Here is a 16,693-nt window from a genome sequence, read left to right on the forward strand (position 1 = left end):
ACTTAAAAATAACTATATTGTTTTTAAAAATAACTATATTGTCCGTTCCTAACAGCACTGGGTAGATGAGCGCACTGAAAATAACACTGGCCTGACTAGGGTCCGGTAGCGGAGACTCCAAGGTGGATGTTGTAGGGACTAGGCAGCTCCACGTCAGCTAGGCGTGGCTCCAGTGAGTTCCGTGACCGCTTGTAGTACGGCAACTCCAGCCCTTACGCCGGTACTTAGGCGTCGAGTAAATGATCCTGGAAGTCCCAGAGATAAGCGTTAGGGTGCAGGCCATGTCATCTGTTTGTGCCGGTCAAGGTCCAGTGTTAAGGATTGAAGGGAAGCGCAATTACCTAGCTCAACCGGCAACTTTAAAAGCTTATAACAGTATTTAGCACAGCCCTAATATACAATTAAGCACAGAAGCTACATAATGTGAACTCACCCCAGCGGGAAACACTCGACACTAAAACTAATGATATTAATATTATGCACGACACGACAAGCGACGTGTCGAATAACGGAATTTTGATAAAAAGTAACACGCGCTCCCCGTTCGATGGCTCGGAGCGGTGTGAAGGCAGAGAAAACCGAATGCCGCTAGCCGGCGGCGCTCGCGCATCTTCGGAGATGCTCGTTAGTGTTAGGGATCCGCTCTTGTCCGCGTACCGCGGCGCGCGGCGATTAAAACCTTAAGCGCTTTAAGTAAATACCGTGGTTCCGTATTAAAGATTATGTTAACGCGTACACTGAGAGTGCGACGTTACAGTACCCCGCGGCAAACGGAAGGATTTGCGACTATCAACGGAAATCCGTCTTCCTAATCTGCATAGTTAGTTAACTTTAGATCTTTTATATGCCAGCAACCGATCGACTGACCAGACTCGTCACTCAGCTCGTATACTAAAGGTGATTTTTTAGCAATGATCCTGCAGGGCACGAATTTAGGTGCTAGTTTTTTGCTAAACCTTTTGTCCTTGTCACTTTGATAAAATGTTCTCTTCCAGACTAAGTCTCCTACATTAAACTCCGCAGGTTTCCTTCGTAAGTTATACGTTTGGCAGTTCCTTGAATGAGCTTGTATCAACGCCGCTTGTACTTTATCAAAAATGCTGGAAAGGACACCTAGATTTTCAGCATAAGCATCCCGGGGCTGATAGATAACACTGTCACATTTTGCATCTATATAGTGCGAACCACACGTAACCAACTCTCGACCATGCACAAGGAATGAAGAAGAATAACGCGTAACTTCATTAAAAGAGTTGTTGATAGCAAATTGAATCTGGGGTATTTGTTGGTCCCAAGTACGGTGATCCTTATCTATGAATGTCGAAATTGCAGTCATAATTGTTTTATTATATCTTTCGACTGTATTTACATGGGGGGAATATTTAGGAGTGAAATGCACGTTAGGTACTTTATATTTATCAAGCATATTTTTCAATGTTGCACTTATAAATTGTTTTCCATTATCGAGAATAACAGTTGCAGGAATGCCATGCACTAGGAACACGTTTTCCTCCAAAATTTTAGTGATTATGGCAGCAGTAGCGCGTCGAATAGGGAACAGAAGGCAATATTTACTAAAACAGCAAGTAACTACGAATAGAAATGAATTTTGTCTTTTGGACACCGGTAGCGGTCCTACTAGGTCTATGCTTATAGATTGGAAGGGCCTAGCGCATACCTTCGGCCGACCCATCTCTCCCAGCGGAGGGTGGTTTTGATGTTTATGAGCAATACAAGCGTCGCATGAGTTTACGAATTTCACTGTATCGCCATGCATACCCGGCCAATAGTATCTCAGTGCGAGCCGCTTATAGGTTTTAAAAATACCTAAGTGGCCAGCAATTGGCTGTGAATGATTCTCCTCCAGTACAGAGCGTCGTAGTTCGCTCGGTACAACTTCCTTCCAATCAAATTCCACGCGCAAGGGACAGTTGCTTTTCATTAGCCTAAAAAGCTTCTGATCCCTCACTATATAGTTTGGAAAAGAAGTAGGAGAATTTTGACAACCGTTGTAGATATTTAAGTACCACTGATCAGTCGACTGAGCAGCGTTGGTATTGTCCTCAATTGCAGAGATAGGGCAGGCTCGCGACAGGGCATCAGGAATTACATTTTCGGATCCCCGACGATGCTTGATTTCGAAGTTAAAAGCTGAAAGTCGCACACCCCAACGTGCAAGGCGGCCAGTAGGATTATTCAGATTCAAAAACCATTTCAGTGCAGAGTGGTCCGTATAAACCACGAATTTTTTACCATTGTCTAGATAACAACGCCAGTGCTCAATGGCAATCAAGACAGCCAGGGCTTCTCTCTCTGTAATGCTATAATTTCGTTCAGCTGGAGAGAGCGCTTTGCTCATGTATGCCACAGGTCGTTTCACACCGTCAACCGTTTGAGTGAGCAGGCCTCCGACGCCGTAGTCACTCGCATCTGTGTGGACCTCAAAGGCCATATCATAGTTAGGGCAGGTCAGAATAGGGGCAGATATGAGGCACTCCTTCAATTTATTAAAAGCTTCGTCCGCTTCCTTTGACCAAACAAAGGGGGGAGCCTTCTTACTCGCAGAAGTTAATTGATTTAACGGACCTGCAATAGAGCTAAAACTTGGTACGAATCTACGGTACCAGGAGGCCGTACCCAAGAACCTTTGCACTTCTTTTTTATTCGTTGGGGTAGGAAAGTTGAGGATAGCCTCGACCTTCCCTGGATCTACATGAAGTCCTTTAGAGTTGACAATGTATCCCAAGTACTTTAATTCGTTACGAAAAAAGACAGACTTCGCAAAATTTATAGTTAAATTTGCCGACCGAAGTTTATTATGAACCTTTTGAAGAAGGTTTATATGACCTTGGAAGTCAGATGAGACCAGAATAATATCATCCAAAAATACAAACACTGAATTCTCGAATTCTGGGCCATAAAATAGGTGATCTACAAGTCTCTGCATAGTTGCAGGCGCATTAGTCAACCCGAAAGGCATAGTAACAAAGCGGAAGGTTCCACGAGACGCGACATAGAAAGAAGTTTTATCACGATCTTCATCCGCTATGGGAATTTGCCAGAAGGCTTTAGATAAATCGATACTACTTAAATATTTAGCGTTTTTCAAATTGTCTAGAATTTCTGCTACGTAGGGTAGTTTATAAGCATCTTTACGTGTAACTGAGTTGAGTTTCCGACTGTCCAAACAAAATCGTAACTTCCCGTCTTTCTTTGGTGTGAGCAAGACTGGCGATGACCACGGGCTCTCACATGGTTCTACGACACCAAGTTTAATCATGTCATCTAGTTCCTCACAGATTATACGCATCTTTTCAGGTGGTAGCCTGTAATATCGTTGTCGTATAGGCGGCGAGTCCCCAGTATCAATCCGATGATTAACCAAGTGCGTACGGCCTAACCCCGCTACTTCGGTTGATATAGATTCGAACTGTTTGATAATATCTGTCGCGGTAGCTAGCTCAGAGTCATTTAATTCATTTAACGAGTGTAACATGACAGGATTCTCCGCAATTGCCGAAATTTGCTGGTCATTTGGTGACAAAGAAATCGATTTACAGTATTTTGGAAGGAGGTTGAACTTAGTCCAAAAATCCGCCCCTAGTAACAGAGGACTAGTGACCGTAGGTATAGCATACGCTTTAATAATGTGAAATTGGCCTTCAAATGTCACTGGAAGGTTTATGTAACCTACAGTATCCAACTTGTGATTGCCGGCAGATACAAACGACTTAGAATCGTTGGTATCACAGAAAGCCAGGCCAGTAGAAGCGGCCAAGTCTAAGTGTGAGTTATTTCCAAGTACCGTGATCCACGAACCCGAATCTAATAATCCACATAAGGACTGATCCCCCACTTTCACAGTTGCATAAGGGCGCACATCACCTGATGGCTTTTTATCGAAGATTGTTGCAATGGAATAGCTCGAGAAATAAATTTTGATAGTTTTTAACCACTCTTGCCAGTCCTCGTAATCGAATTTGGCAATATTATTGCAACAACCTTCCGCCTCTAGTTTTTTGGAGCTTTAGTAGATTGGCAGTTAGGACAGTTAGGGAACGTATAATCTTTTAGACCACATTTGAAACATATCGGATAACGCTCCTGTTTACAGTCCTTCAGCGAGTGCTCAGCACTGCGACAGCGGGGACAAAATCGAGCCTTTGCAGTTGAAGTGCCTGGTCTTGACTCGATAGCCGCCACCGGTGTAAAGTTGCTGTTAGATTTATACTCGCGGTCATAAGAATTGTGGAAATTTTTACGCTCAGAAGGGCCGTAGTTATTTTTAAAATATGGTGCTTTTGACTCAAACCTAGTGTAGGCCAGGTCTGGAGCCAAAGTAGTGTTGGTAGATCTAGGTGGCTCGCGAAATTGAGATGAAAGGCATTGGATTTTTTCAAAATTAAGACACATTTTGCGAAGTGTTGCAATAGAATCGATACCGTTTATATAAGCTGCCAACACCGGGGAATAGCACGGTCTTATGTTGTGTAGCAAAATATGTAATTTTTCTTGTTCCGTAATCGGCGTTGTCAACCGCGAGAATAATTCAGACATAATCGCTAAGTAAATAGTGATATTCTCGTGTTCCCCTTGCGTTCTGCTACGAATTTCCGTCATAAGTCTATAGTCGTAATCGAAAGGGCTAAAGTCCGAAACGAGTTGTACAATTAAGTCATCCCAACTCGTGACGGAATCACGCATGCCGCGGTACCAGTGCAGGGCATTACCTGTAAATATTTCTGAAGCGTACATCAACAATTTCTCAGAGGATAGATTCCTTGCGGTTTTGTACTCGTTTATTCTTTGTACAAATGCATGGACGCAACTTCTACCATCGTATTTAATTTTAAAATCGCTAAACTTCGTGTGGTCGCATTGTACTGTGACCACAGACGGTCCTTCTAGTGAAGTCGATTGTTGAGCACAGTTGGTGTGCTCAGATGTAGCACTTTGAGCAGTTTGACTAATTTTAAATTGGTTAATTTTCTTAGATAATGTGTTAAATTCCTTTTGTATCGCTTTAATCACCAAAGCTTGAGAAGTGTCAGTGTCATCTATTCGTCTCAAACGATGATAAATATGGTTATGTAATGCAGTTGTACGTTGAAATAAATTATTATCAAATTTATCCTCAAGCGAGGTAATTTTTGAAGCAAGCTCATTCAAGGATATACGCACGCCATCACAGTCCTCCTTAGCCTCAATACCAGAATCGAGAACGTCATCGTTTGGAACTAACAAAACCAGTTTAGTTATCTGTTTTCGCAATCCTAACACGTTTAATGCTGGCTCACCGCCCCTAATGAGCACTTCATAAGTTAATTCGTTCTTATTTAGCATGAAATATTTGATGGGGTGAGTTTCCATTTTGTTTCACAATTAAGAGCAGATTATTAAATAGAGAAGCAGAACTAATCCCAATACACACTACTTTTACACTAATAGAAGAGGGTAAATTACAACGATGGTTTATACCAACTAAAAATGAATGGAGTTACAATAATATTATACTGTGCTATATAAGATTTACACGAGAAACAATTGAGTTAAATTACGATTCGGTTTTATGAACTACGCTAAGGAATGAATAATTAGCATGCAAAATCAAAAGATATTCAAATGCAAACTGTTACGTAAGCTTACCCTTACAATAATTACTCAGTTAAATTAAATAGGTATTCGTTAAACTGTCCGATTACTCTCAATTTCACAATACACTGGTTTGCCAATTATCTATACACCACCTAATTTCTTAAATTTGGCATTTATACGCAACAGTTCACAATAATTGATTAAAATTAGTTGATTAAGTACTTACATAAGCATGAATAAAAAACAAAGTGGGTAGAACGTACCAGTTTGCTGCCGTAGAACCTCCTCGTTCACAATGTTGCGTCAGCCAGGTTGAGAACTAGATAGATAGACCTGATGCCACCCAGTACCATTGGAACAAGACAACCACGAATAGGCGCCACTGTAACGCTAGGTCACGCTATGGTAGGGTCGCGGGTCAATGAAACCTCAGGTTACTTAAAAATAACTATATTGTTTTTAAAAATAACTATATTGTCCGTTCCTAACAGCACTGGGTAGATGAGCGCACTGAAAATAACACTGGCCTGACTAGGGTCCGGTAGCGGAGACTCCAAGGTGGATGTTGTAGGGACTAGGCAGCTCCACGTCAGCTAGGCGTGGCTCCAGTGAGTTCCGTGACCGCTTGTAGTACGGCAACTCCAGCCCTTACGCCGGTACTTAGGCGTCGAGTAAATGATCCTGGAAGTCCCAGAGATAAGCGTTAGGGTGCAGGCCATGTCATCTGTTTGTGCCGGTCAAGGTCCAGTGTTAAGGATTGAAGGGAAGCGCAATTACCTAGCTCAACCGGCAACTTTAAAAGCTTATAACAGTATTTAGCACAGCCCTAATATACAATTAAGCACAGAAGCTACATAATGTGAACTCACCCCAGCGGGAAACACTCGACACTAAAACTAATGATATTAATATTATGCACGACACGACAAGCGACGTGTCGAATAACGGAATTTTGATAAAAAGTAACACGCGCTCCCCGTTCGATGGCTCGGAGCGGTGTGAAGGCAGAGAAAACCGAATGCCGCTAGCCGGCGGCGCTCGCGCATCTTCGGAGATGCTCGTTAGTGTTAGGGATCCGCTCTTGTCCGCGTACCGCGGCGCGCGGCGATTAAAACCTTAAGCGCTTTAAGTAAATACCGTGGTTCCGTATTAAAGATTATGTTAACGCGTACACTGAGAGTGCGACGTTACACAACCGAAATATAGAGCAAAAATGAAAGTAAAATATGCTGCTCAGGCCTTAAGCAACACAGTTTCGTCTGTACTCAAGCTCATGGGGCGGTGTTCGGAATACACGAAAGAACAACAACAACAGCTGACTGAGAGTGGAGAGGTCATCCACGATCTGGATCGCCTCTTTGATTTCACGAATGGCCCTTCTGGACCTAAGGACATAATAAAAGGTCAGAGGGAAAATGTATCCCTGAAAACAGAGCACTTAAAAGTGTGGACCGAGTACAGAAAAAAAATTGAAACACTTACATTTTTCAAACCAAACGGCACGCGCGCGAAAAATGTAAGGTGTGTTCAGGGATTCCTCACTACCCTTTGCTCCCTTAGGGATTTATGGGAGGAGATGAAACGCCTCGGGTTTAACTATTTAAACCTGAGGCAACTTAACCAAGACGCCTTGGAAAACTTCTTCGGGGTCATACGGCAGCATAGCCCAACCAACAGAAATCCCACCGTTTCATCTTTTATGGCTGCCGTGAAGTCGACGATAATAACGGGAATGAGCGCTCCACACAGCAGAGGGTTCAACTGTGAACAGGATACCGGCGTGCTACTCACGGACCTCCAAAAATTTGTTTTTGGTCAAGAGGAGGAAACGGAAGCAAGCGAAAACGAAAAAGAATCCGTTGAAAATAAAAACAATGAAAATTTGGATGCTGAGGTCGGTGTGATGCTGAGTATACCCGAAGATGAGGCAGACGAAGTGGAAACGAACCTTGTAAACATTGAAGGTCAACCCATTGTTTACATTAGTGGGTGGTTGGCTATGCGGGTATTGAAGTCAAAATTACAAGCATGTAATGAGTGTAAGAAGAATTTAATAGAAGAAAATCCAGAAAATAACGATGTATTTTGTTACATAAAATTACGAGAATGGTGGGCAGACAAGACCTCACTGACCTATCCCAGTATTTCACTGTGCAACTTCGTCCAAAAGTGTGTAAATATTTTTGAAAAAGACATCATGCCTGTGCTTCACCGCGATAATATTACACAGTCAATAATAACCATATATATGGCAACTACGGACTCGACATTCATAAAATGCGAATTGCATCGCAACAAAATGATTCAAGATATGTCCTCCCGCCTGGCTGTTCTTTTAGTACGTAGGCAATGTCAAAGAATAAACCAAAAAATATCAGCACAAGAAGAAGAAATTGCAGACAAAGTTAAAATGGCACAGCAACAAGGCATTGCTAAGTAGATGCAATTTTATGTATATAAACATATTATGTAGATTTATTGGTCTGCCGTTTAACTGAGGTGGTTGGTAGGATGTTACAGAATAATTTGTATAAGTAATTAAAGATGTTATACAGAGTGCTTCTTTAAAGTTTATTCTAAGACGCAATGTATTGCAAATTTTGTAATGTTTAAAGCGTGACAAGCAACGTCAAACACACTGATGTCAGCGTACATTGAAGGCAATATTTATTTTGTATGAAAAAGAGGAAGTCTAAAGGATTCATACATTTTAAAAGTTGCTGAACAAATGTTTCTTTAGTTTAATTTATTGCTCCTGTTACAGGAAGCACCCGGTATATAAAGTTCTAGCTTCGTTCCGCGACTTCGTTTGCGTAGAATTAGTATTTCAATATACCATTCCATAGTAAATTCCACTACAGCGGAAATTCATTGAAGAGCTTCAATGATGATTTCCCTTGACTTAAACTATTCATAAACATTTCTTTTAAATCGGGTCAGCTATTAACAGACAGACAGGCAGTGATTAAGGATTTATAATATTTTTTTATGGATTTTTTATTCCCAAACTCAACTACCTACATAACGTAACTTTATTACTAACAGCCAATATTACCAATCACCTAGCAGCCCACTAAGCTAAAAAATCGAGCAAGTCGTGCTAGCTAGGGTCAGAACTGCTAGGAAGCGTGAATTAGAAAAATAACGTGTTAAATATGATAAAAATACTCGGCTGTCTTTAATTGAGACTCCACGTGTATGTGCAATCAACTGTTTGGGTGCAATTTGCATTTTGTAATGGTTCGGTTCATTTCTTTTATAAATTTCAAAACATGAAACTGGGTATGCATGTAGCTTATGTAGAGAAAAAAAGTGGAAACATCTTGTTAAGTGGGTGTTACCCTCCCTATTCCAGTTTTGTTCACCATTTTGTAGTTTTTCGATGTTTTTAGAAAAACGATAGAAAAAACAACAAAACTACCTACCTACCAGTAAACAAAACATTTTTACAAAGTATGTTGTTAGGACTTAAAGTTTTTAAGTTATGTGTATTGGTATTTTTGTTGTAACATCAACTGTTTTACTAATAACAATGAAAATCTAATAGCGAAATTGAACACAAGCTGAAAGAATGGAAATGCCCATTGACAAATTGTTTCCACTTCGATTTTTTTCTTGTCTACATAAGCAACATGCATGGTTTTTCACTTCAGGGCTTTGACAAAAGCATTTTGTCACATTAAAACAAACCGCTCCATATTTAATGCAAGTTGGAATGTAGCAATTTTAAATATGTAATGTACCTAGCAATTTTATAATAGAATATAATGTTTTATAAACTCAAAAACAAATTCCGCTGAAGTATAGTCATAAAAAGGTGTATTTAAAAGTGGAAGACATACAGTTGTTGAATATTTTTCATTTATAAACGTCCTTTTGAGCATGAGGAAACTGAGCAGAGTTTTGCATTAGTTTAAATTATTATATTCACCCCTTTTTATTTGTATCTGGCTAATTTTCGAATTGAATGTTTTTTTACCCCTATAACTATTATTTTTGGAAAAAATAATCAATGTAAACGATTAAAGATGAAAGTATTAAAGAAAAAGTGTTCTATTATTTCATAAATGTGGATAAATAAGCGAGAGGTCAAGGTACATGTAATCGTGTCTGTTTTAATGACTTGTATAATTTTTTATTTATTGGGTACAATATAATGTAATGACATGTCACTCATATACGAAATCAACAGGTAAGGTATTAGGTACAGGTCAGCTCTCACTTAGTTATCGAACTCCTAAAACCTGAAATCCTGAATTAACGAAGGCTACGCGGCCGTGCAATAATTTCATCGATATCGATTACAAGCATTTTAAGTTATGGACATCACTATTATCGAATTTTCACATCACTGTCGTTGACATCTGTCATGTGTCAGTGACGTTTAGTGATGGTAACACTCAATTTCCTTATGTTGGTAGCATTACGAAATAAATCTCGTACTATTCATTTTTTCGCACAAATGTATGAAGTTCCGTCTCTTAAAACGTAGTGATTATATTCTCTTTGCTCTCAGTCAGGAGAAAATGTCGAAGTAAAATGTGACACTGTGCTTTAATTTTATTTAATTGAATGCTTCTTCGTTAATAAAAAGGTGTTAAATCATCACAAAACTTCTAAACAAATAAGATCACAATTTATTGCTATAAGAATTTCAAAAGCATTCGAATTTATGAAGTGTTGTGTTATAAATAAAAAATACTGCTTCGTGGGTAAATGTCGTTAAACATTAAGAAACAAGTGCTAAAAAGGATATTCTGGTAAATAAATTTCGTATATTTTTAAATAAGGTCAATAAGGAACTACTTGCTGTCGTTACTATGGCCTAACGGAAAAATTTTGACGAGACAGTTTTGTAAGATCGTAACCAATTCACCATTCCCTATTGTTTTAATGCCTTAAGTTACTGTATATTTGAAAGGAAATTAGGTTACTGCTAATCTAAACAAGTAATTAAACATATTCTCGTAGACGACGACAATAAATAGATAATGTTGTTGTGAAGTTATTTTCTTTTAACGCATGGGTAGCTTATCTTTTGTTTCTTGCAGTAATGATTAGTTACGAAACTGTTATCTTATTGTTACTTCACTGTTATGTGCAATTGAAATTTTAGTCGCGCAGTAACTTATTTTTTATTTAGTAACTATAATAGTTTTACTGTTACTAACATTTTTTAAATTTATTTTGAACATCTGTTCAGAACAAAGTTCATTAAGTTTTTAATTCTGTTCGTAGATACATGCTTAACATGGCTGGATTGTATTACAGCTATATTTTTTTCTTAGTACACTTATACTTTCTTATACTTTTTGTAAACATAAAATTACCAATTATACTCATTAAGTCACTCCCGTAAGTTAAAATATTTACTCCACACTTCGACATGTGATAAACCTCTAGTTCCCAGCCATATTTCATGTGCAATTATATTTTGTATGAAATTTGTGTGAATTGCAATGCAACAGTGAGAGTTGAGTGGTGCCAAACAGACTGAGATTTATTTGGAATTTTCCCAAACACATTAAACAATGGAATATTATTGAGCAGTTTAAAATTACAGTTTAGTTAACATTTGAATCTAAATATGAGGGTACTTAGGTTAGTTCATAATTTGTATGGTAATCATTATACATTCAGTCAAGATAGACATGTGAAAATATTGGTCAGTGATATAGTCACTCAGTCATTTAAAATTAGATACCTACAATAATAGCCATTATTCATATTGTCAGTGATAAACAAGATACGTAATCAGGGCTATGCTATAATGTCCAACAAGACTTTATCAACAACAGATTATGACATGGCGATTGTGACTCACAGATGGAGATGGATGAATAATAGAGACTGCTAATGTCTGAACAAAGTAGTTCCACACACAACCATCAATTTAAATATATGTCCTATAATTCCTATAGGGCTGTAGTCGTAATGTATAAAGGATGTCACAAACACAACTTTACAAGATGTAGATGTACATTTTCTTCACAATTTATTAAATTTTGTTTTCGGAAATTACCTGACGTTCCTATGTTGTGCGAAATTACCCAAATACACCTTTTGTCAAAGAATATACAACTTATATCATATATTATCTATTTTGTCTGTACATTAGGTGTCTTTGTAATTATCTATTCCCTCATCACTACATACATACAGAGCTACATATCTTAAACTGCCATGGCTATGCTAATAACCACCACTCCCCCCAGGGCACTAATTGTACCTATTAGAAGCTTAATTCATATGTAGATATGTTTCCAATGCAAACACTTCAACATGTACAAACTGTGGAAGATTGTCTCGACTAAATACTGTGCGTACTTATTTGAGATTTGTGTAGTGTGAAGGTTCTGTGTAGGATTGTGTGAAGGTTGTGTGTTAAAAGTTATGTGCTTCTGCTATTAGTGCTTTCCAGTTACAAGTTCTAGTGTGGAATTGAAAGTTATTATTGCCATACAATTTCTAGTCTAGTTGCTTGTGATTTTGTCTATGATGACAATGCCTGGGTTCAAATCCTCCCTTTATCTTGGCATTGCTTGCCTCATTAGTTAGTGTACATCACTGAGATTACTGACTCCCTTGCGAGTCCCTTGGGAGTTCAACATAAAGTTTGGTATCCAAAGTTGAGTGGGTCAGAATATGTACCTCATTCATCAAAGGCCTTTCATTTATATGATGGGTACATTTAGTATGTTTGTCTAAGTACCCACAAAACAAACCTTATTTAAGGTACAGTGGCTCTTAGTCTTTTTGTGTATTGTCTTGACTTTGTTATCTGGACTTCACTGTTCCATGCTTGACTCCAAAGTACACATGAAAAGAAACTGCATCATAAACTTTGCAAAACAGAATGATTGCAGAAGCATATACTTAAATATTACTTCTTCTAGTGAACCAGCTCTTTGTTTCAGGGTTAACACCAAGACGAGCTGGTTATGACTTAGGCCATGCTATAAAGATGGAAGTGATCAACATAGATGAGGGCCGCTATGAGCAAAGAGACCTTTTACCAAGTAGCAGCGGCTCCAACAGTTCCAGCATTACCGAAAGCAACTACAGCAGTGAACAATCCAGCGATGACTTGGACAAGTCGGATGAAGAAGACTTGAGAGAAGATCTACAGAAAACCATTCGAGAATGCTACAAGTCTGACTCAAACTTCACATCACAATCTAAAGACATCACAAATGACGAAGAGTTCCAAGCTACAGCGCTATGTCAATTTATGGATATTTTGAATGACTTAGATGAAGTTTTAGATAAATCTCTGCTTGCATGCCTTGACGATGGGGCTAAGAATTATGATAGCGACGAAGGAGACCTTATTTGTAAGATTAAAGAGTGCATTGGGGATGCTGGCCATTCCGACGATGCACACTGCTCCATTGATGATAATGCTCAAGTAGTAACTGCAAGTATACCTAACCATGAAGTTCTTACTAATATTCCTGTAAGACCTATTGTGCTTGCTCGCTCTAAAAGCTTTACAGAACTGTCTGGGATTCATAGAGAAGTCCCATTAGAACGTGCAGGCACGACAAATGACAACTTAAGAAGTTCAATGCGTCGTCTCGACCCAATAGTACTGCCAGCAATATCGACTCAGGAATCCAATGAACCGTTAACATTACCTGTGATCTTATTTTTGGAGCATCATGTGAATTTGAGGCCGACCAGTGCTCCCATACAGTTACAAGTGACAGCGGCTAATTTGAGTAGTGACGGGGCTTCAGGGCCTTTGATAGTTGGTCGTAGGGCTTTGCTTATGAACCGGGCTTTGAGTCTGCCGTCTCCGGGGGATAGTGATGTTACTGGGGACTGGACGGGGCGGAGCGCGAGGAGCACGGCGAGAAGCTCGAGCTCGTCGAGTGACTCTAGTGAGAGCTTGACTGGGGTCACTGCTGCGGAACAAACTGCTATTGGTGCCACTGAAGAGAGGTAAGCTTAATTTTACCAAAACCTATAATAAACGGAACCCTTATAGGATCTATCGTGCGTCTGTCTGTCTGTCTGTCCGACAATCCCCCCCCCCCCTTTATCTGGGTCCGACAATCCCCCCCCTTTATCTGTTCTTTAATATTCTATATTTAATAGTTCTTTACCTGTAGATGACAGGAAGACCTATTAGAAATGTGCAGTCAAGCGTGAGTCGGACTTAATGTATGGAACCCGTGGAACGCGAGTCCGACTCGCAGTTGGCCGGTTTTTTCCATCATTATATTATTCTTATTCAGAGTAACATTAAGCCTCGTCTCCATATTGCGCGGCAAACCATCGAACATTGGCTCGCGCGGCAGCCGCGCGCAATGGATACCGGGTTGGCCAGCGAGTTGGCTCGCGGTATCCATTGCGCGCGGCTGCCGCGCGAGCCAATGTTCGATGGTTTGCCGCGCGATATGGAGACGGGGCTTTAAACGACTAACAAATTACGTCCCTCTATCTGTTATCTCATCTCATGATGGCCTTCTGTGGAATCCATTTATTGTCATGACGGTGACCAAACGTTATTATGATTTAATCGTCCTACGTAATCCATATTATTTAACCATTTCTCTCTTGGTTTTTCAAACGGTACTTTATATATAAATATCTGGGTGACCGAGCTTCGCTCTGAAAACATAAAAAAACTCGAAAATACGCGTTTTCCTAGAGATAAGACCTAGCTACATCGATTTTTCGCCCCCAAAAACCCCCATATAGCAAATTTCATCGAAATCGTTAGAGCCGTTTCCGAGATCCCCGAAATATATATATGTCGGCGACGGATGGTCCCGATGGCGGTGGGCGCGTGGGGGTAGTACCTAGATGTATTACTTCACAGCCAAAATAGTAGGTATGCTACCAACGCATGAAATAAATATTCGGACTCATTAACCATACTAGTGCCTACTATATTTCAGTACTAAATGATGAAAAGAACTAATTGCTATTAGAATGTTGACTGGTTAAATTGCAAATAAAAAGATCACATGAAATCGTTCAAATCTTTATTTCAGTCAAACTAAACCGGTTCCAACCCTACACCTCTGACCCGAGAAGATTTAACCCGGCAACAAACTCGGCGGGACACATCTTTTCAAAACAACACATAGTTTCTTTATTTTACAAAAGTAAGCTTCTAATGGCACATAAGAAATCAAAATAACACTTGGAATAAAACACTTAGCTAAACGGTTAAACAACGTGAGAATCTATAAGCTTTCAGAATAATCCTTCAGGTGTAAGCCTTCAGGAACGTAGCGAATTAGGCACGAGCTTGGCTAACGTCCGATCTCTAGCGCGGTCCGATCAAGAAGAAGGAAGCCAGTTCCAGCGGCGGAGCCAACCGCTCCCGCCTCCAATTCAAGTTGGTAAACCTGCCTGACCAGTCTACCAACATAACGACAAAAATGCCTGCCCGTGCCTACGTTCACTCAAGATAGGTACACATCTTGACGTTCCAAAGCCTTCTACCTGTCATTTTAGTTCAACAATACGCCAAACATTGCTAATCGATTTTATACAGGCGTCTAACTATGAACTGTAATGCTGCAATACGTCTTTCTGGTGTCTCGCTCCGACACGGCCGTCCTGCGCTACACACGTCCTCGTGTGTGGATGTATGCATTTGATTCTGTAACAAAATATACAGCACAGTATCTCATCGCTCGGTCATTCCTGACCAACAATTTGGGTCTCACTCAAATTACTATTAAAATCAAACTTTGTTATCAATCAAACCAGAAAAAATAATTGTTCAAAATTACTTTAACAATCCTCAATTCTCAAGTCAAAAATAGTCCATCGAGCAACGACTAAATAAAAATAATCATCAGTAATCATCGCCGCTATCTAACGGATACACTCCAATAATCATCGCCTCCATCTGGCGGATACTCTCAAATTTATGTGAAAACAAAACAATCCCAAACATCAAAAAACACAAATCACAACAGCTCTAATTCATTGCTCGACAGTATCACTATTGTCGTCAATATCAATTTACGGGGAAATTATCAGGCATTAAAAAAAAAAAATTGGTCATATGTGATCTAAATATTTGTAAGACATCTTAAAATAAATAACATTCTGAATTGATAGTTCCAATTTTACTCATATGAACACAGTACATAAACAGGAATTCATTTTTAACAAAACAACACCAGTCCTTCGGTGCATTGCCAGTCCTTCGGCAGATACCAGACCCTCGTCAGAAGTAACCATCTCAGCCGCGTAAGTGCTACTCCTCGCAAAGAGCATTCTGCACATAAAAAGCAGACCACGTGCACCTCTTACATGCTCCGGCACTTCTGATGCGGTCACTAAACAATACCCAGTCCATCGGGCATACTTTCAGTCCATCGAAAGCAAACCAGTATTGCCCAGTCCATCGGGCGTGCCTTCAGTCCATCGAAAGCATGACAGTATTGCCCAGTCCATCGGACGTGCCTTCAGTCTATCGAAAGCAAAACAGTAGTGCCCAGTCCATCGGGCGTAATTTCAGTCCTACAAAAGTACAAGCTTTCAATCCGTCGAAAGCAAAACAATGTTAACAGTGAATTCCAAAAAAAAAGAAATTAAAAACAGGTCTTTAACGCATGCTACTCAGAACCATTGGCACTATCAGCGTCAACTGATCAACTGAAACTGAACATTACTGATCAAAATCACTAAAGATAGCTTTCTTCTTTAGCTTTAACAACAGAAACTCGCTCAAAGACTTCCATGCAGAAGTAAAACATCTCAAAATAATCCCAACGAAATGGGAACTGCTCACCAGCTTAATAAAGTATGATGCACGCGACCAAGTCAAAGGTGGTGGTGGTGAGGTCCAACCCAAGCACGGAGGCTGATCCTTTCCGCTTGCCGTTGCCGTTGCTGCGGCAGATTGCGAGAGACACGATGTGGTTCAACATAGCTGGCTGTTACTGAAATCATCATTTGCACGGTATCAGGTTTATCATGTATGCAGGCTAAACTCAAAAGGTTTATGAAATGCAAGGTACCAGACACAAAAAAACATGTTTCCAATGTATACGGGACTTCAAAAATCTCAGAATAAAATCTAAACTTCAATGAGTGCGTTTTATTTAATTCCATGAACAAACAAACA

At 39.7% G+C, this 16,693-nt stretch overlaps 1 protein-coding gene across 1 annotated transcript in view; it reads left to right on the plus strand.

The window, feature by feature from the left end:
• Positions 1-11,678: 11,678 nt before the first annotated feature.
• LOC134651861 (sodium-dependent transporter bedraggled) overlaps positions 11,679-16,693 on the plus strand; it is a 35,085-nt gene continuing 30,070 nt past the window's right edge. The window contains exons 1-2 of the mRNA XM_063506982.1: positions 11,679-11,914; positions 12,513-13,539. Coding sequence (XP_063363052.1) covers positions 11,878-11,914; positions 12,513-13,539 — 1,064 coding nt within the window. The 5' untranslated portion in view covers positions 11,679-11,877. The remainder of the gene's footprint in view (positions 11,915-12,512; positions 13,540-16,693) is intronic.

The sequence above is a fragment of the Cydia amplana genome, chromosome 10 (genome assembly GCF_948474715.1).
Source record: "Cydia amplana chromosome 10, ilCydAmpl1.1, whole genome shotgun sequence".
NCBI lineage: Eukaryota > Metazoa > Arthropoda > Insecta > Lepidoptera > Tortricidae > Cydia > Cydia amplana.